The sequence below is a fragment of the Solea senegalensis genome, linkage group LG17, assembly GCF_019176455.1.
Source record: "Solea senegalensis isolate Sse05_10M linkage group LG17, IFAPA_SoseM_1, whole genome shotgun sequence".
Classification (NCBI taxonomy): domain Eukaryota; kingdom Metazoa; phylum Chordata; class Actinopteri; order Pleuronectiformes; family Soleidae; genus Solea; species Solea senegalensis.
In genome coordinates, this window is record NC_058037.1 from 10,006,108 (window position 1) to 10,027,185 (window position 21,078).

Consider the following 21,078-nt stretch of genomic DNA (forward strand, 5'->3'; position numbering starts at 1 on the left):
GACACAACCTAGCTTCACTTTAGAGGTGACTCCGTGCAGACCTCCTGTGTAATGCAGGTGACGTCGGCGAGTCGCCGGGAGGATTGCGGGCCCGTGTCAAGCAGCCGTTTAAAATTAGAGCGCAGCGTTGCGATTGATTTTGTTTATATTTGGCGTGATTAAAACAACAGTGGAGGCTCTATTTTCCTTTTGATGGAATCCACAGCCACACTGTTTCCATGGAGCGGAACCCGGGTTAGAAAATTGCCCTCGGGATAATATATGCCATTTGGCGATTGCCTTTAGCCAAAGTGTCTCACCATGATTGAAGACATTTTAATAATGAAGTGTGCAGTGAGAACAATCATGAAAGTGTTGGTCAAGTCTGTGACTCTCTGGACTTTATGCAAACACGTCTTCTATGGAACAATCCATGCATTCGTCTTAATTTGAATATGATACATAATGTCCACGACGTAAACAGCTGCCGGGACGATGGCAGATAGCAGTTTCTGGACATTTGTCAGTGGTAACACATGACAATAACAACACCGCCGGCACGGCATCGTGTGATAGATTGCGATTGGACCACACGTGATGAAACGGCGTCGCAGCGAACACAATGTCCACTCACGCCGCTAAAAAGAACCCAGCGTTCATTTCCTTCCTTCATGGTGTGAGTCCAGCTCTCAATCAAGCAATCCTGCAAGAGTCCTGCGACGAGTCCCTGATTAACGCCACTGCTCGTGTAGTTTTGTCTAAACCGTCCGCACTTAAATGAGAAATTAACGGGCAAGAGACAGAAGCTAATGGCATTTATTAACCCAGTGTGAGCGGGCAGTGGGGGCGACCGTGGCCCTCCGCTGTCGCCCGTCTGATACCGGTGGCTCAGTCATCACGGCCAAGAGAGGGGAGTGGAACATAATAAAACCCAACAAATGCACCCAGCTGATTAATGCAGCCCCGTGGCTATAGTAATTATCCCTCTCCACACTCCTCCTGCAGACGAGCCAAACAAGTGTGTGGCAGTGAGAGCGGAATGGATCTGTGGGATTCAGACCCTTTTTTTTTAGTTTTGTTAATTTGGTTAAATATGGAGATAAAGTTGGAGCTTTTACACTTTAGATAATTACAATTACACTCTTATTGTGGATGATCTCGCCGTAGCTGGAAATGAAAAACTCATAGGGATGAAATGACTTCTAGAAAAGAACACGATTAGACTCTTCATAGCGCCTTCTTTAAGTTCATACGTTCATACTAGGGCTGCAACTAACGATTATTTTCATAATCGATTAATCTGTCGATTATTTTCTCGATCGATCGAGTAATCGTTTGGTCCATAAAATGTCAGAAAGTGTTGGTCTGTGTTTCTCAAACGTGGAAAAGGAGGATGTTCTCAAATGTCTTGTTGTCTTGTCCAAAAACCAAACATTATTCAGTTTGAATGACTTCTTTGTTATATGGAGCAAAGAAACCCGAAAAGATTCACATTTAAGAAGCTGAAGAAATCAGAAAGCTTGTTTTGATTTGACTTAAAAACACTCAAAATAGTTGGTGATTCATTTAGGAATCGATTAATCGAGTAATTGTTTCAGCCCTAATTCATAAGGAGTTATTTGTAAAATAAGAATTAATTTGACTCTCCCTTTTATAACAGTTTCCATATCCATACTTTGGGTTCTTATACTCTACAAGAAACGATTTTTTTTATTCATGCTGATCAATTTGTCTAAATTGAGGAGAGAAAAAACCCTAATTGGAACAAAAATTGTTTGTTCGGCTACCATTTTCCTCCCTAATGAAAATGTAAATTTGATTTTCTATCACTTATAAACTAACAACACAGCCAAATCTGTTTTCATAACTTTTGTATATTTTACATCCTATAGATTTAGTTCCTAACAGCCCTTTGACAAATGCATGTAAAGTTTGATGAATGTGATAAGTCCATTAAAACCAACACTTTAACGCCTTAATGATTCAGGCAAATAGCTTTTTTTAATAAATGCTTCGTAATATTAAAATATTGTCTTATTTTGTTATTAAAGTTGACAACGAGTGCACGATGGACACACACACACACACACACACGAGCGACACAGTGTCTTCGTGCTGAGGTCAGAGGGTCAGACATAAAAGACCAGTTTGCTCATGAATCAGGAATTTAATTACACACTCCTCACGTCACACGCCGTCCATGTCCCTCAGCCCGGCACAATATGTAATTACTACGTATTGACAGATAACGATTGGTTCTTTTTCACTTTTCGGAGACAAGCTGCTGATTTGCACGGACAGACGCTCAAAATCCCGGTGTTTCTGATCTGCTCTGAGAAATGTTTCAGTCAATTACAGCTGTGTGTGTTTTTACTCACACACACACACACATACACACACACACACACACTCAGCTGTGTTTGAGTTTGACTCCAAAGTCCCCTTTTTATATTGTTATTCTCTGCTGAATTGAGGCCAGACTCGCATGAGGAGATGGGGGAATACGCGAGTGAGAGGAAAACAGAGCAAAAACTATTATTAAACATTAACTACTGCCTCAAAAAATAAACAGTGTTCAAAATCCCAGACTGTGGCTGTGATCTGCTTAAAGAGACACACTCTTGGTCACAGAGCTGCAAATCTGTTTCGTTTAAACACAGACCTAATGATTGGATTACTGTTTCTTGGTTTGGGGATAGCGTGATAGTGGGATTACAGTGTGTGCACTCAATAGATTTCCTGTCAGATGCCATGAAAACCCAGTGTCCCCCTCGCTGCGTAAGCTGGAGCTGGCGGAGTGGGAGGGAGGCGGATGAGGCGCGGACGTCCAATATGTCCCTCAGCAGGCTGCCAACATGTGTTTTTTTTTAAATAAAAACAGTGAAGAATGCACTTTATTAATCATTAACCTACTTCCCCCTTCATGAAACATAGCATAGCTGAGATGTTAATTCTAACCAACTTCTGCACCACCATTTAGTCGTCACATGAAACTATACACGTCATCCGGACATTAGTCTCCCTCTCTTTCTCTTTCTGCCTCATTAAAAACATAAGCATATCTCCTCTATTGATTATGTCTGGATGTCTTAATCACATCAGCGGGAATATCCTGGAGTTTTCCCTTCGCGGGGAAGTACATTAAATGACAAATTATTGATCAGAAGTTTCATTCACAATGCGCAGCTCCTTTTTTTTCTTTCTTTTTATTAAAGCAATCGCCCCGCGCTCCCGTGACTCTGATACGGGCTGACATGAAAAGAAAATGCTCAAAGTTATAATTCCCTTTCATTTAAAAGACGGTTGGGGAAACTAAAAGTAGTTGCCGAGGCTTCTGGCGACACAGCAACGCTGTGATCAATAAGAGCGTGTGATGGGTTTTGTATCGATCAGGAAAATGTGGGTTGATGAAGTGGGTTGGTGTGTGTGCGTGTGTGTGTGTGTGTGTGAGTGAGAGAGAGGGGAAGCAGCATCCTTTTTCCTGATGGCTGCCACGTTACACAGACGTGGTAAAAGTGCGCTCAGACTTTTGCTGCCGATATCATTATTAACGTTCCTGTCCGGGTCATTATCGCTTTCAGCTCTCATGCACTCGGCCTCTTCTCGTTTGCTTGATAAGCCCCCGTCATCATTGTTGCTGAGATGCTGTGGGGCAATCATTTTTGAAGGAGGCTGAGCATGTGGAAAATAGACGGATCCACGGTGGAGGGAGACGAAAGAGTGAAGCGTTAAAGTTTGTTGGCTCTGAGCTCAGGTCTCGTCTTCTTGTCAGTTACTGACCACTTTAGTCTGTCTGTCTGTTAGGGCAGACAGACTAACAAGAACAATTTATCATTTTCAAACTGAAATCACATTGTTTTTTGTTTTTTTTTTCAAATTCAACACATAAGTAGTAGAAAGATTTCATATGTTTAAAATCTCTTCTTGCATTATCATAAATAGCTCGTGTTTTGATGGTATCTTTTGTGGTTTTAAATAGTTTTCAACTGTAAAATGAGCACACACTGAACAGAAAATCAACCTTTAAAGCTCATCGCGATCAGATATTTTACCCAAAACGTTGAGTCATTCCCTCCATCTCTCCTCTCGATAGTATCTATAGTATCCGTCGTCTCTGTGTTTTGCAGCGCTCCCCTGTGAATGACTGGACACTGACTGGTCGTCCTCTAGCCCCTCCCTCCACCGTAATCCCACAAGCTCATTGGTTGCTCCCAGGGCAGCCTTCCCGAAACGGACCAATGCTGTCGGCTCCATTTGAACCAAGCCACACCCCCCTGCTCTTAAAGAGCCCCCATGTGTTCAATGGAGACTGGATCCCCTCACTGACTTACTCAGCCTGAGTGTGCTCCCACCACTGCTGCTCTTCAACTATCTGTCTCTCTTATCTCCTGTTCTCTCTCCATCACTCCTCTTGAGCTTCACTCTTCCTCCTCGTCTCTGCACCTCCTTCCTGTTTTCTCTTCTTTTTTTTAACCTTCTCTGTACCAGCAATTAAATCCACTCTTCTTCTTCCTCTTCTTCTTCTCCTGCTCTCCATACGTCCTCCTGAGCCTGAGTGAGCGGCACCTGTGCAGAGTGGAGTTCGCCGGGCCGAGGCAGTGCGTTGAACAGGGGAGGGCGGGGATAGAAAACACCCCTGGAACACCTGACTTAACATTTCATGAAGATATGTGGAGACTCAGGAAGTGATCTCCTCCTCTTCCAGCCTTTTTTTTTTGTTTTGCCCTGAGCTGTTTGTTCACCTGTTTTGATCGCAACACCTGGAATGCTTAACGTGGACTGATGGATGTTTCCGAACTGTGCATCCCTGACCCTCTCTGCTATCACAGCCAGTAGGTGCATCTCTGTCTGCATGCTTTTCCATTTCCACTTTTCTTCCCTTTACTTCTTAAACTTAATCATTTTGTTTATTTATTCATTTATTTGAAACTAATTCTCACTCGTAAAGTGAGTTCTTGGAAAGGACGGGGAGTTCCTCGCCGTGTACGGGACAGCAGAGCTGAGTGTAGTGTCAGAGTGAGGCTGCAGTAGCTTTGCCCGCAGGGAGTCCAGGTCTGATGTTTGCCCTGCAGCTGTCTAGAAGTGCGGGATCCGGGGGTTTAACCTCGGCCACAGAGGGAAGAGCCAGAGGCACGCTAATGCGAACGATATCCATTCGCGTATCCTCTGGCAGCAGCTGATGTCCGGTGTTGTCCCAGAGACAGAAAACTGTAACTGTCACGCTGTCCACTCTGTGTGTGTGTGTGTGTGTTAGAGACAGAGAACATGACAAATAAGAGGGCACAGATCACTCTGTGCAGTTTTTTATTAGGGTTAAATCATGCATCCTTTTTCATTAATAGTGAAGTATGAGTTAAAAGTTCACTCCGTTTGAATGAGGTCAGAGTGATGCACACTCCGCTTGAACATTTTGTGCATTTAGTCAATAGTTGCAGGGATCGAGCAGCTTGCTTTACAGGAAACGATATGTCACAGAACGTCTCTAAAGAAGATGCTCTTCTGTTAGCCGTGTAACCTGAGGGGAGACCCTTCACCCTGCACCGGGATCCTCTTAATGTTAAGCTCTAGATGGGATTGAAAAGGTTTAACCCCGTGTGGCACTTTTTACACGACTATGATGAGGAAAATGTCACTTTACACGACTCTCTCAGTGTAAACAAAGACACTTAAAATGTCTCCTGTGGTGTGAAACATGCTTGTTTTTAAATGTACCTGCACCTGAGCTGAGCTGTTGAAAACAACTCGAAAAAGTAATAAGAAATAACGTTTTTGAATTCTAAAGCTTCAGCTTCAGCTAAAAGGGTTTATTTTAATATTTTGTAGTTTTGTAGAATTCTGCTTGAATTGTATTTATTTATTTTATAAAGCTGAAACTATTAAAGCAACATATTAAGTTTGACATTTCAGGCTGTTGTGTGTGTGCAGTAAAGTGCACACGGTGTGAGACCGTGCTTGAATTTGATTTAATCACAAGTTTAACCACAAGCATTTTTAAAGCACGTTTGTTTTGATAGCTGACATGAAGAAGCAACAGACTCGGGTTTCGTTTCTTCTTCTTCTTTTTTTTTTAATGTGCTTAAATAGATCACTTTCATATATTGTTTTTAAGTCTGTGAAATTCAATATCGAAATCCATGTGCAGTCAAGAGAAACCCACAACCGCCAGCTCTTCTTTTTCACGCCATCATCACATTTAATACACATCCACAAAAAAAACATTTTAACTAGAGTTGAAATAATAATACTAATAATGTTGCTGTTTGTGTGGTGGATTGTGTCTATGAGGAGTGCGTGCGTCTGCATGTTTATCTACGTATATAGATGCATGCGTGTTTGAATGAGGCAGTGTCGTCTTTCATATGCACACGTGCATGTGCACACACATTTTATACATGTGAGCGTGGTCGTACACGGAACAGGCTAAATTCAGATTGTCTTGTGTTACAGCAGATTTAATGAAACACACGCGCACACACATGCAAAGTGCGTTTTTTGCATCCGTTTAATTTAACCTCTTTAAATGTACTATATTTTTTTTCAAGGGAAGGAAATCATATGTCGTGTTTCTGAAAATATAAAAAAAAAAAAAACACCACACGAGCATAAAAACCAGAGGCTCCGACATGTGACGAACAGTAAAATTATCTTCACCTTTAAATGCCGTTCATCATACTGTCAGACACTTTACCACCTGGAAGTGGCCGTGCTTGTTAATGCACTTGCACACAGTAAATCTCGGCCTTTAATGTCACATGGAGCTCTACTTAGTTAAGTTTGGCTTCAGGGAATGCTGTTAACCCTTTGAGGACCGTTGACCACACCACTGACCTCCTGGCCTGAGGTGAGGCTTCTGACGAGTGCTGTGCTCCACTGTCTCACGCTTTAGAGACACGTTTGTCCCTCTGTGGACAAAATGAGATCATCAGGTATTTCATATTGTTCCAAAATATATAGATTTGCACACACTCTGGAAGATGTCCTCGGAACCAAAAACATCTTTTAAATTAAATACTATTCTATCCTGAACTGTTTACATTTTTTTGAATTTTTCAGCGATAATTTCCACGTCTTTAAGAATTTTTACTTGAATTATTTCTGAATAGCATAACCAAAAACTGCACTGCCATTAAAGCATGTACACTTTTTAAAAGTCTTCCTCCTCAGTTATTTTCAACCTTTCAGTGTAGTAAGAGTTTTTCTTAAATGCATAACTTATTTTTCTACTGACGATTTTACTTACAAGCGTTTAAATGACTAATATTCAAAACAGTCAGCCTTATTCTACATCTGCGATTAGTTGTGGTTTAATTATATGTATAGCGTTACAACTGCGTCATTTAAACGCAATGTTTAAACGTAGATTCGCTCCAATAAATCAGATTAAAAATAAAACAAAAAAGAAAAAAACAATTTCCACCTGCTGGTCACATACTGTAGATGTCCTTCACGAGCAAACAAACAGGAATGCACAAGCACAAGCGCTCACACACACGTATACACACACGTACACACACACAAATGAGAGCGAAGAATCACACACTGACCTGGGATCTAATTTTAGCGGTGCCATATCATGCAAACACCTGACTGTGTCTGTTAAGAGGAACACATCATCTTGTCATGCCTCGCATCTCCATTTATTACGTGTGTGAGTGTGTATATATATATATATATATATATATATTATGTGCATGACAAACATTTTTATTCATCTGAAAAGTAAATAGAAATGAATAGATGAGGTCCAACTAACTTTGTCAACATAGGAAAAAATATGCTGTGTCAGAAAAATGAATTTACAGCAGATTATTTCAATTATAAGTGTGGAATATTTGGATGGTGGTCAAGAGACAACTGGAAAAAAAATCGCGAGCACTGTGAAAAACTGAATTTTGATGACAGCGCTAATTTCACAGTGTGCTGCTGTGTTTTCAGACACATTTTTCCGGCGATATTTGAGATGTTAGTGGCAAATATGAGGCCTCATCGCCGCGTCTTTGTTCACCAGAAACCTTTTTTTTTTTGGCATGACAGAAGTAGAAGTAGAAAATAGTCTGTGTGGACAAAAGTTTTGCGGCTTCAGCTCGTTGTGAAGTTGTGATGTCCGTGTTTGGAGTCCAAAAAAACCCACTTACCTCAGTGTGATCTGTCCCACCTTAACGTTTGAAAGAGTTGGTTGACGAGATCGTTGGGAGCCAGTGTGGCGTGAAAGAGGTGAGAGAGCAGGTGTTGGGACAAGTTGTGTGTGGGGCAAAAAAAAAAGCCTAGAAACATAATTAAAGAAGCCAAAACACAGAAAGTGGATGTTTTATTTTTTTCACCGTGACACTGTGTAGTGTTTAGACTGTCATGTTTATTAATGGCGACGGCTGCTGCATATATGGGGGTACGGCCCGGCTCGGTGGTAGCGAGTGCTGCTGTGTGACAGAATGAGAGGAGAACTAACTTCATTACGTGTCATGACCCCCTCTTGATATAGATATATCCTTTAGGCGGCCTGTCAAGGACTCTGAATTCATCAGGATGTAGATGGACGCTTTTTTTCCGCGGCCACTATTCAATCAAAACATGAATATGGCTCTGCTGGTCTCCCTGCAGCAGTGGGGGACTTCTTAGAATGAGTTTGTTTTATTGATCAAATGAAATTAACACACACACACACACACACACAGAGAGAGAGTGAGAGATGGAGAAGCAGTACGTCTAATCATGGAGTGTGGGTCAGCCAGCATGTTTAATTTAATGGGCCTCGTCATAGTTTCACAACGTCTCACATTGTGAACTTAATTCCTCTTCAGCACGTTAATTTGCATTGTGTCAATTGACTGGAGTGCTTACTGTATCAGCTTGAGTCGCACTTGATATTCAGCCCATGCCCTAATACCATTAGGCAAATGTAAAGTTGTGTCATTTACACATTTGAGGGGGAAAAAGGAGAGAGAGGGAGAGGGAGGGAGAGGGAGAGGGAGAGAAAAGCCAATTTGCGCTGGACAAGACTGGCTTGTGATTATCAGTGGATGTTATTACTGTGGAGAGGCAGACGTTTGAAGGTTATGTTTCTGGGCAGTAATTGAAATGCAAAATAACATTAGGATCGATGGCCATCTCTGTTTATTTATGAAATCAATAACGTAACTGTCCCTCATGAGTCCCCCTCTGATTTCCAATGACGGCTTAAGTCCCCGCCATTTATTCTTTCTCCACAACCTCCTGTTCTGTCTCTCTTTTAAAAGGCAGTTAGGCGAAGTGTTTGACTTTGCAGAGGGAGCAATTTCCTGGAGGTGGTGGTCGGGTATGTAGATGGAGGATGGGGACGGGACGGGGCAGTGAGACGATACTCCAGGTAAGAAGACATCATCCATGTGGGAAATCTATGCAATCTCTGCCCGTGGCAGTGACATTGAAGAGGCCATATGCTGGAGGTTCTCTGTACAAGTGTGTGTGTGTGTGTGTGTGTGTGTGTGTGTGTGATAAGCAGTAAAAACATAGTTATTAACATACTCAGAACTGGGACTTTCAAAGTAAAGGTTTAGAGCAATTTCCACTCATTTTAATAAACATTTAATAAACATCATTTTTGTAATTTCCTACAAGAGATCAGTCTTTGATGCACTGTGAGGACCACTTTGTTGTTTGTTTGACTGTGTCCCACAGGGTGTGTATTTACAGAAAGAAACCTTCACAATAAAAGCACACATGAATGTCAACTTTCACGAAATCTAAAACTTATAAACAGTTCTTTTCCAAACTCCTCGATTCAACCAAGGCATGTAAGCTGAGTCATTTAGCAGCAGCATGACACACGGATGGACATTTGTACAGCTATTTTGAAATGTGTAGTGCACATGATGACTAATTGTTACAAAATGTAAAAATTAAATAAATGCAAGGGACAAAAATAGAAAAAAAAAACAAAGTGAGGAAATAACATTTACAAAATGTCCCCAGTCCAAAATGAGCTGAGTAAGAATTCTCAAGCTTCTGTTGCAGTCATTGATTAACAAAGGGAAAGAGAGAGAGAAAGAGAGGGAGAAAATGGATCCCTGTAGGAATTATAATATGTGGACATAACCATTCAGCACAAATAAAATGACAATAACCCGATTTTTAACGTTTACGAAAGATACGCACTAGCGATGTAGACAAACCTTTTTTTTTTTTTTCCATTTTCCTTTATTGTAAAATCAACATTTTACATCATGTCTCTACTTCAGCTCCATCACTCACAGCAGCACTTGTTCAGATTTTAGCGCGCACGCTCAGATTTCCTTTGATGACCTTCATTTGTGCTAACGCCGTGCCCACGCGCATGTTGTTGTTACTACTTAACACTTGGGCGACACTCACTCGCCCATTTTCCCGCTTGCATGACCATTCATTTCCCCGACACTGCGGCTGCGGACTAACAGTGTAATCTATGTGTCAGGCAGGGAAGGGGCGCTCCGTTTAAAGCTGATAGAGTTTGCCCCAAACAAGGACAGCCTATCATAGAAAGATTAATGAACTAATTTCATGCATGGCTCCTTGCCTCTGTCCTTCTGCGCTTCCATGTTCGACTGTGTGTTCAGCGCCATGATTTACGCCGCGTGCCTCGCTACAAGCTTAACCCCAAGCTTAACAATAATATTTCCTCCCTCTGGAAAAATACATAGTAAAATATAAGGAACGAGATTATTTTTTTTCTTTCTTCACATTAAAAGGACAGCATGAGGTCACTGTGGAGAATTGTTTTGAGTATGCGTTTTAGATGTGCTGTGTTTTTATTTTTTTTATTTTTTAAAGTCTTGTGAAAATTTATCGTGCTGAAATTTGGAGGCTGGAAAATGTATTTCATGGCTTAGAGAAGAGGAGGAGGAGGAGGTGGATGGATCTAGGATTTATGTGGGGAAGCAACGGATCTACAGCACTGCCAGCATGAGGACACATGCCAAAACACACACATGTACACACACACACACACATTTAAGCTGTTCTAGCGGGACATTTTCACACCCATCACGGTTTGGTTCAAAAAAATTTAATAAAAGGAAAAATTTGTGGTCGTGCAGCGTCTCAATCAACGTGGCGTTGTGTGGAGACGCTCTGGTTCCCGTCGGCGTGGTGGACACGCCGAAGCCTGTGTGTCTGCTGCACTCAGCCGTCTATTGTGGAAGTGTCTGGGCCTCAGAGAGCGGCGGAACAGAGACGGCAGGTGACCTTCACGTCTGTCTGATGAGTCCTGCTCGTCTGCTCAGTTTGTACCATTTTTCTGCGCAGCCGAGCAAACACCACCCCATTAGATGTTAGGTACAGCACCTTTCTGTGTGTGTGTGTGTGTGTGTGTGTGTGTGTTGTTGCCACGAGTCGGGCTGTGCTTAGGAATCTCTGTCTCTTTATTATAAAGACGGGAAAAGCAAACTATAAAACTATGAAGCTATTTCTGTTCACACGAATTGGTGGTTGGTGCCATTATTTCATTTTGACAGATTTGAAAGGACCCATTAGAAATTTCCATTAAATCTAACAAAAAACATCTCCCCAGCGTTACTGTGTGCTAAGTGTGGAATGAACTACTTTTTACATATGCCACAGTGTTCTATCCCTTTGGGAATCCCCCCCTATCTGGCTGTGATGATGTATTAACTGTTACCATGCCGCTCTCGCTCTCCCTTTATCTTTCTCTCTCTCCACTTCACCTCATATGGGAGAAAATAGAGCTTCCAGTTGTCCATATTTACATGCTGATTGCTAATAAGATTCAGCACGGGTCCCTGTGAGTCTGTTTTTTAAACCGCAACAGCCACAAAATGACGCTTTATCGCTCCGTCTCACACTATGTTAACAGTCCTGACTGATTAAAAATGCATAAGGAATGTCTGGGACCCGAAACAGGAGGGTTTATTTTTTCATGCCTCATCTGAAACAGGAAGGAAGCAGAGGATCAATAGATCTGATCTGGGCCCAGGGGTAGAGGCTATCTCCTCCCTGCATCCCTCTCTCCCTCGCTCTACTCGCCGCCCGTTAGCTGTTAAAAGAGAGGTTTCATGTTGTCAGGGCCTGATGACTTCATGGCTTTATATAAACACTTATGCAAAGAGGCAGCAGCGGAGGAGGGGAAATACATTTGCAGCCACAACAGTTAATGTTTTTAAAAAACCAGTCAGGCCCTGGCAACGAAACACGACAGCGTCGCAGGAATCTGGTGAGCATTAATCCCTCGTTAGTTTCAGACATGGCTTCCTAACGTGGCTTTTCCACAGCGCTCACTCTCAACATGGACCAGGACTGATGTGGTGTGACATCAGTGACGGACAGACGCAGACGTTCTAACACTGACCCAAGTCGTGATTCATGCTCTGGAGATTCATGCGCTGTTCAACAACAACAACAATATCTGACCGTAACTTTGGATCCTCACGCAGCTTCAAAATAAAACGTCCCGTTCTAAAACACGCTTTAATCGTTAAATAAAATGAAGTCCCACAGAATCTTTGGTAAACTTTGACAACACGGGCTCATATTCCGTCATTACAGTCACAGTAAAGTCACTTTTATTCACGTTTGCACTTTATTTGTACCTGTGCATGGATTTGTTTTGCAGTTTCATGACGGAGGCTTTCAGTGACAAACATTTTTACAAATATAACGGTAAAATGTGAAATAAAAACATGAGAGATTGTGAGATAAATGTGCTTCAGGTGAAGAAATAGCAGAACCACTGCACCAATAGTGTAATAAATACATTTTATATGAATAGATAGATAGATAAGGTGCATTATTACTTGGAACAATGCTACTTTTAGGACTGTAAACCTGATGCTCAAAATCACTGTGTAGATGAAAATCAAATGAAAGATTGCAGGTCGTCCTCAGCCTCTGCATTCTCTCTCTCTCCCTCCTGAAGTCCGTTGTAATCCAGTATTGCACATTCACTGGCAAACGAACCCGGACTATTGATTGGTTCATGTATTACCCATGATCCTCCACATGCTGAGTGTAACACCTCTCCCTCTGTCCATTAACAGTCTTCTGAAGTTTCATTCATTCACTTAGCGAGTGGCATTGTGGGCATTGTTTGCAAGATGTATGGGGCATCTGTTGACATGGTCATTAGTTACCATTTTGCCTGAGAGAAATAAGCTACCGTAGTATATCACTTGGCATTCCAACACATTAATGGCCCGTGTTCGTAACATAATCTATCAAACTCGGATGAACCGGCGCGCTCCATCACAGCTGATGAATCTCTCGCAGGATAATCAGACGATGATGGAGGAAAGCAACGTCCAGTAGATCTTGTCAGACATGTTAGTGGTGATATTCCGGTTGTGTGACTTGTGCTGACTTCAGCGTGGGGTTTTCATGTTTTCTCAGCGTTCTAGAAAATCCGTTTTTAACTGATGTAAATCGACATCAACTTCCCTGGAGCTCTGGATTCATCCAAATGTTGATAATCCTTTTAAAAGGTTGATGTTTTGAGGTTCTGTGGGAGCAGAGGTGGAAAGTAATGGATGACATTTACTTGCGTAACTGCAATTGAGTAGGTTTTTTGTGTACTTATACTTTCTTGCATGTGCTGTACTTCGATACGTTTTTTAATTAAAAACAATAAATGTGAGATTTTTGTCCTTTGGCACGACACAGGAACCTAAGTTAATAACTAACTAACTACTACTCAGTCAATTTTAAACAACCTGTTTTTTTTACTGTAACTTGAGTACTTTTACTTTACTTAAATACTGTACTTAAGTCAGATTTAATCAAAATAGTGGTACTTTTACTTGGTTGGAAAGTCACTCAGAAATCCAAGAGATTCATTAATTTGTTTGTCTGTGATAATCACAATTAGTCAGTACTACATGTTACTGTGGCTCGGGTGTCCTCAGGTTTGACTTTAGCACAGAAACTGACCTGGGCTCTTGTGTGTGTGTGTGTGTGTGTCCCGCAGGTTGCTAACCAGAATGCCCGCTGAGGACCGACACCTCTCCTCGAGCTGTGGTTCCTACGTCAAAACCGAGCCTTCCAGTCCTTCCTCCTCACTCGTGGACACCGGCAGTCACCACAGTCCCAGCGGCAACTCCGACGCCAGCGGCGGTTACATCAACGGCAGCGGCGGACGCTCGCACGCCCTGGACTCCCCGCCCATGTTCAACCCGGGCATGCTGGGAGGCGGCAGCGCCTGCCTACGCCGCTACGAGGAGTGCTCCGGCGGCATGGCGGATGACTCGACAATCAAGTGCGAGTACATGCTCAATGCCATCCCCAAGAGGCTGTGCTTGGTGTGTGGTGACATTGCCTCGGGCTACCACTACGGGGTGGCCTCCTGCGAGGCCTGCAAAGCCTTTTTCAAAAGGACGATACAAGGTATTTCCCCACTTCCTCTTTTTCTTTTTCACTGGCTCACCTGAGCTAATTTTCTGTATCGTTGTGCTCTCAGTTTGACCTGAGAAAATTGTATTTTCTGTCATTTCCCGGGTGGTTGAATATTCGGAAGAGTTACCCATTCAGCCCAAGAGGACTGTCGCAATCCAAAAGCAATTTTTTTGGTGATTCTGGGTGACACACAACACTTTACATTCCAACTCGGAAATAGCATAGCAATCATTTCATAACAGGGGGGTAATATTAAAACAATACAGCTATTTTAAAAGCTATAGTATATCCAAGCTTGATAACAAGTGATAAATGATAATAAGGAGATGATAGTCCAGAAATATAAATATTTGCATGTTCTCTTCGTTTGTTTCTCCGTGTTCTCTGGTGTCCTTCCACTGTCCAAAGACATGCAGATTTGACGATTAGGTGTGAGTGTGAGAGTGAATAGTTCTCCCTGTGTCAGCTGGGATCGGCACCAGCGCCCGCCCGCGACCCTCATGTGGAGGATAAAGCGGTAGAAGATGAATGAATGAATGAATGAATGAATGAATGAATGAATGAAGGTAATGACTTGCTAATGTGGATAACTATAGGCGAATAACTTTACATGGGAATTAGCGGGAGAACACGTTTGGTAATTACTGATTATGGATTTGAACTCGTCCTCGGTTATTCCCACACACTCTGTGTTTTCAAGGTTCTGTTGTTCATGTCTTGCTTAATGTTACGTTAAACAAGGCTAGAAAAAAAAGGAATATTACCATATTATTACTAGAGCTGAAACAATTAATCGATTCATCGATTATTAATCGATTACTAAACTAAGTACTTTGATAATCGATTCATCGATTGGAAGCTTTTTTCATGATTGAAACAAGATTTCCAATTAAATGTGAGTACTTTCTTCATTCCTTTCAACATTAATCGAGAAAATAATGGACAGATTAATCGACGATGGAAAATAATCGTTAGTTGCAGCTCTAATTATTGCTGTAATTTACAGTAGAGTTTGTTAAGCTTACTATGATTGTTGTCAGAATAGCATATTGACCTGATGAGGACCATGTGAGGACCCACTCAGCTCTCACAGCTCACTGTAGTGATTACAGTGTCTGCAGCAGACAGCAGAGAACCACACTGCAAAGCCGATCTGGGCTATGATGATTATTATTATCATTATTATTTTTATTCCTGCATGTGAATCATACATTTGGCATGAGCTCTGCCATGTGTGGCATCGGTGCCACAATAATCACTTGGACAGAGATGATGATATGAGACGCAGAATTTAGAATTTCATCCGCTGCATTTATGTCTGCACACATGAGGTCAGACAGCACATTAGTGAGGCCACGCTTCCATTTTTCCTCTGAATTACCAAAGAATCTTCTTTTCCTCGATAAATACGAGAGTGTGCATTACTGCCTGCATAAGGTATAATATAGTCACTTTATTTTTACTTATAAGTGGAGTTGGATATGTTATCACAGGAGATTTCCGTTACACTGACAAAACATGAATCCAGTGGTGACAGTTTCTCTCGGTCGCTCAAACGTCTCTATTGTTTTAAAAGCCGTGATATTTCTGGCGTTGTTTTTTTGTTCCGTGGTTAAGATTTACAAGACAAAACCCTCGCACAGAGCAAAACAGAGACTGTAAACCCTGCACTTGGCTGTGTGACTTTGTGTCGTCTCGCGCTGCTCTTCCCTCCTTCCTCTCTCATTCTCTCCCTCCTCACTCTCCTTCGTGGAGGACGGGCTCGTAATGAACCTAATCTGTCCGTCATTCGTCCCGAGCCGCGGGAGTTTCAGTCAATAACAATCAGTGTTGGGTGACTGTAATTAAGAACCAGGCATTTCATTGGGAGAAAGTCAAGGTGGGAGGTGTGGATCTGTTCTTGTGCAATACCCTCCCCCCCAACCTCACCCACCCACCCCGGGCGCCTCCACCCAAGAGGGAGGAGATGGGGACCAATTAAAAGGCACGTGTTTGTTATATAGCAGATAGCAGACGAAAGGGACGAGAGGAGCGGGACGTCGAGAAGTCCTCTAAATAAAAAGGCTGAGGGACAAGGGACAGGAGGGACATGGTCACTCAGTGAAAGGAGAAGCAGCTTTAATGGAATGGTAATCAGGGAGGGGGGGTCCCGGCCTCGGTAAAGGAGGAGGACAAGGAGAGGTCCAGCTTGAGTGGAGATGAGCGTGTGGATAATAGCATGGCATAATAATATATCAGAATTTAGAGGGAAAATAAGAGAGGTTAAGGAAGGATATTAGAGTGGTTGAAATGTCCTTTGAGGAATAAAGGTGGACACAAGACCTGATTAACTAAGAGGGTACGCCGACAGTGGGCTTTTAGAGGTAGGCAATTTAAGACTTATTCTGGGTCCCCAGTGCTACCCCACCTCAACACACACCAGGTTTTTTTAACCATTCAGGTATTAAATGTTTTCTTTATAACATACAAATGAATTTGACCCTCCTTAAACTGACAAAAATCATCCATCCCAGCATTTTCTTACATGGTATGATATTAAATTCATGTACGTTTATCGTGTGTTTACAAATCAGATGTCAGCAAGAGAAGGTGAAGCCAGTGAAAGACTAAATGATTACTAACATATGAATACGAAACTGTTCATTTTGTTGAATTTCAGGTGTAATAGTGAGTGTTAAAGTAAGATTCCAATCGTGCCTGTCCTTGACAGCTGCAAAACAATCCGTTAAAAACCAAAAAAATGAAACATTGAAGTTGTACTAAACAAGAAATGTTGTGTATTATCAACCATCAGTCAAACTGTGACAGTAAAACACTTGTAAATGCTCCAATATTTTTTGCCATTTGTGCATTGCATTGTGGGATATTAGTCAACAGTTCTCTGTGCTCATTTACTGTGTAAACACACATGCACATATTAGTTTAGTACGTTTGCGTGTAATGCGAGTTTGGCGCGTCATTACATGATCAAAGCGAAGCACGAACAACATACAGTGACTTAGTGGTGTTCTATGTGCTCTGTATAATTAGTTTGTGCACACAGCACATGTGCTTTTATCCACACATGTGCTTTATTCTCCCCCTGCTGCTGCCTCTCAGTTTAAAGACTTAAGCTGCGCTGAAACCAGCAGCGGCCTCTGCCAACGTGCTGGCGCGATGCCGCCAGCCCCTCACTGTGCATGTGACCCTGCTGGCAGCAGCGATTCCAGGGATCCTGACAAATGTTGGCACCTTCTCGTCGTCCAACAGGGGGTTGGTTGTGTGTCTGTGTGGCAGGGGTAGAGCAGGTCTGGCAGGTCTGCAGCATACAACACCTGGTTTGCTGTTTTTAGGTATCATTAATACATGAACTGGACTTACGGGACATTACTTAAACATTCAATCAGGGGATTGGGATACTTGGGAGGATTTGTCATTGGATTGTCTGGGTCACGTAAAAAAAACTTTTTGAAGTGAGCGTGTAATGATCCCTGAAAGAAACTGTTAACAGGAACCTGGTGAGAAAGACAGGCAGCAGATTCAATATGTCTGCGTTTCAGGCTGTTTTTGGACCAGAGTGATTAAATTGCATAGGAAATATTTCCAGTGTGAGCCAACAGCCGTCGAGACGGACTTGAATAATACATCGAGCTTTGCTACATGATACCGGAGCTTTGAAATGGCCAATCTAACGGCAGCTCCGGGTCGTTACAGGAGAGCATTATGCAGAACGCCCGGCTGTGTGTTGTCGAGGGAGGGCAGCTTTCCCATCATCCTTTAGCTGAAGAAGGATGGGCTGGGAGGGGTCGTGGCGAGCCTTTCAGAGAGGACGCTCTGCATTAATGAAGCTAATTTATCTGAGAATCAAAATGGGGGCGGGACTATAGGTGCTTTTTACACGTCCCATCAAAATGCCACCAAACTGTCCTCTCCTTGTCACGGGGGGTCACCTTGGGACAGGTGTGCGCATTCATGCACGTGTGTGTGTGTGTGTGTGTGTGTGTATCTCCTGTTTTCCATCATATCATCCCTCTCTTTTTCACACACACAAACACAGGTTTAATGACGGCGTGTTTTGTCGTTCCTCACAGGTAATATCGAGTACAGCTGTCCGGCCACCAACGAATGTGAGATCACCAAACGGAGACGCAAGTCGTGCCAGGCCTGCCGCTTCATGAAGTGTCTCAAAGTCGGCATGTTGAAAGAAGGTGAGTCCTCCTATTCTATTAAAGGAATCCTTTCTGTTTTATGTCGTTCTTACGACTTGAGAATCTGTGTTTTATTGTTCAGTGTTTTTAAACCATTCACCGTGGAAACATAGAGGCGCTGTTTTGTTGTTTTTGCAACATATTATAGACTAGAATTAACTGATAATAGAATATTTGTTAGTGGCAACCCTGGTGAGATTTTGTAAAAGGGGGTTATTAGGTTTATAAATTGAAAAATAATAACAATAAAAGTAGTATTGACAAGACTGCTAATTTTGTTATCGGGCTAAAATATTACTCTTGTTCTTCTTATTTCTGTCTTATTATAGGATAAAGAAGTTATGGAACTAAAAGCAGAAGTCTTTTACTTTATATCTTATATTGTATAAAATGACCTAACAATTTTGTCATTTAGACAAATAAAAATTAAACTTATTGTCAACTTTGACTTTGGGCCCTTTCACACATTAGCTATAAGAGTTACGCCGAGCACCAGCAAGCCCGACACAAGTGACTGTTACACTCGACATTTCCTCCATCCACTACAGACGTGTTAATCATTAAATAAGGTATGATCAGGTATTTTTTACCAAGAAACAGTTACTTCAGAAGTGCATTATTAAGTTATAAATGGACAAAAATGTGTGTTTGATCTGCTCGTGTTGCCTTGTTACTACCTAGATAATCTGCCCAGCACCTGCCGGCTTTTAAGCAAATAGGCAATGGCACTCTGATTTGTTTGCCACTTGTTCCATTCAAAAACCAGCCGTGATTAATTACAATCCTAAGTACAACCCTTTATAAATGATAACGCTCCGTGCAGTGGCCATTAAACTACAGCAAAAGTGGATTTGGACACGCCCTGGTTGCACTTGTGCCGCGCACTTTACACCATGTACTTAGGTCGTTAAAATGGAGCCTTACATCTGTTACACTCTTAAGGGCTAAAAAAGCTGGTCAGAGATCAGATATTAAAGCCAGCTGCTGCCTCGGGGAGAACCAGCAACATCACCCACATGCCTGTATTTACCTCTCCTCACACCGAGGAGCCTCAGTGCTGAACTCAGACGCGTGGAAAAAGCTGCTGAGTTGGATGTTCATACCGAGACTGACTGAGATGTGTAACCGTACTCTTCAAAAGCACAAGCTGTTCCCCCAAGACTTCCATCTCCCATGGGCTCTGGGTGTCTCTCTCCCGCCCTCCCTCCCTCCCTCGCTCCCTCCCTCACCCTCACTCTAGCTGTCTGTTTCCCTTCCCCTCTCTTGCCTGCCGTATTGATCCACTAAATGCTTTCCAAACATCCCACCTCACTTCCTGCATGTGTTGTTTCTCCTCCACCGAGAGACCTTTGGGAGTTCACGGGGAGAATCTAGCTGATAGACACGTTCTCCTTCTTTCAGCGGAAGATCACACTAATTTATTTATTTTGTATTTGCGTGTGTAACTGAATGTCAGCCAGTGATTGATTAGGACTTTAATGTTTATTTAATCTTTGTTCTGTCTTCATGAATTGACGAGTACAATTTATTAATTAAGCTTTTTTGCTATTACTACATAATATCCAGAGGTGAGTGTTGACCTTTTGTGTTTATTTTGTTTTGTTCTTGTGCACAAATGTTTTGATGCACACCGCGTTATCGTGGCGGTATTGTGTGTCAACTATCTGCTGAATTACATGTTATGTTTTTCAGTGGCACTTAACTCAAGTTTCAGAGGTTTTCAAGCCTCTGAGTTTAGCCAGGGAAATGAGACGCTGTGAGGTGAAAGGTTTTTTTAAATAAAGAAAGAAAAACAACAGGAAGCAGCTACGCATGGAGTCCTTTATACAGTATGTTTGCAAAGCCTAAATAGACACAGTCATGTTCACACTAATAGCACATAAAAAAACAACTTCATTTGAATGGAGGTCTATGGGAGAAATGAACTCCTGCCTCACCGTCGAGATTTATAACCTCAGTAAACATTTTCCTGAGCAGTTAATGGTCTCAGTCACTAGTTTCAGATCTTCCCCAATCGAACACGATGACACTTTTGTAAATTATGGTCCCATTTAGAGGGAAATAGTCGATAAAGCTTGGCATATACGAGCTGCCACAGCAGCTATATCAGCACGTATCAGATGGTCTCATTCAATAGGTGACGTCTGTGAACCTCTGTTTGCAAAACGTCAACATGGCGCCGGCCCAAACTGCAGTTCTGGAGGAATGAGCACAGGAGTTCAGATTTTCTTTTAGGTGACGTCACAACTCTAGCATTAATGCTTATTATACTCAATGGGTCACTGTCGTCTCTCCACAAAGCAAGGACTCCACTACATGGCCCCCGGCAAACTAGGGACTTGTTCAGTACTTCCTGTATGACTGGGTTTTGATGCTGCACGCGATCGCAGGCTTTAAGCAGCGCGGCCGCTAAATACATCAGATTCCGCTGTTAAATACTGAGACTTTTGTTTTGCTAAATGTTGAAATATTTTTAATTGATCTTGTATCTCATGCCTCTTCCAGTGGCCAGCAGTCTGGCCAGAGCAGGTACTAAAATCGCTAATGGAAAAGCGAAAAA

At 42.3% G+C, this 21,078-nt stretch overlaps 1 protein-coding gene across 1 annotated transcript in view; it reads left to right on the forward strand.

The window, feature by feature from the left end:
• Window positions 1-4,409: 4,409 nt before the first annotated feature.
• esrrgb (estrogen-related receptor gamma b) overlaps window positions 4,410-21,078 on the forward strand; it is a 34,256-nt gene continuing 17,587 nt past the window's right edge. The window contains exons 1-3 of the mRNA XM_044049754.1: window positions 4,410-4,811; window positions 13,907-14,322; window positions 18,402-18,518. Of these exons, the coding sequence (XP_043905689.1) occupies window positions 4,762-4,811; window positions 13,907-14,322; window positions 18,402-18,518 (583 nt within the window). The 5' untranslated portion in view covers window positions 4,410-4,761. The remainder of the gene's footprint in view (window positions 4,812-13,906; window positions 14,323-18,401; window positions 18,519-21,078) is intronic.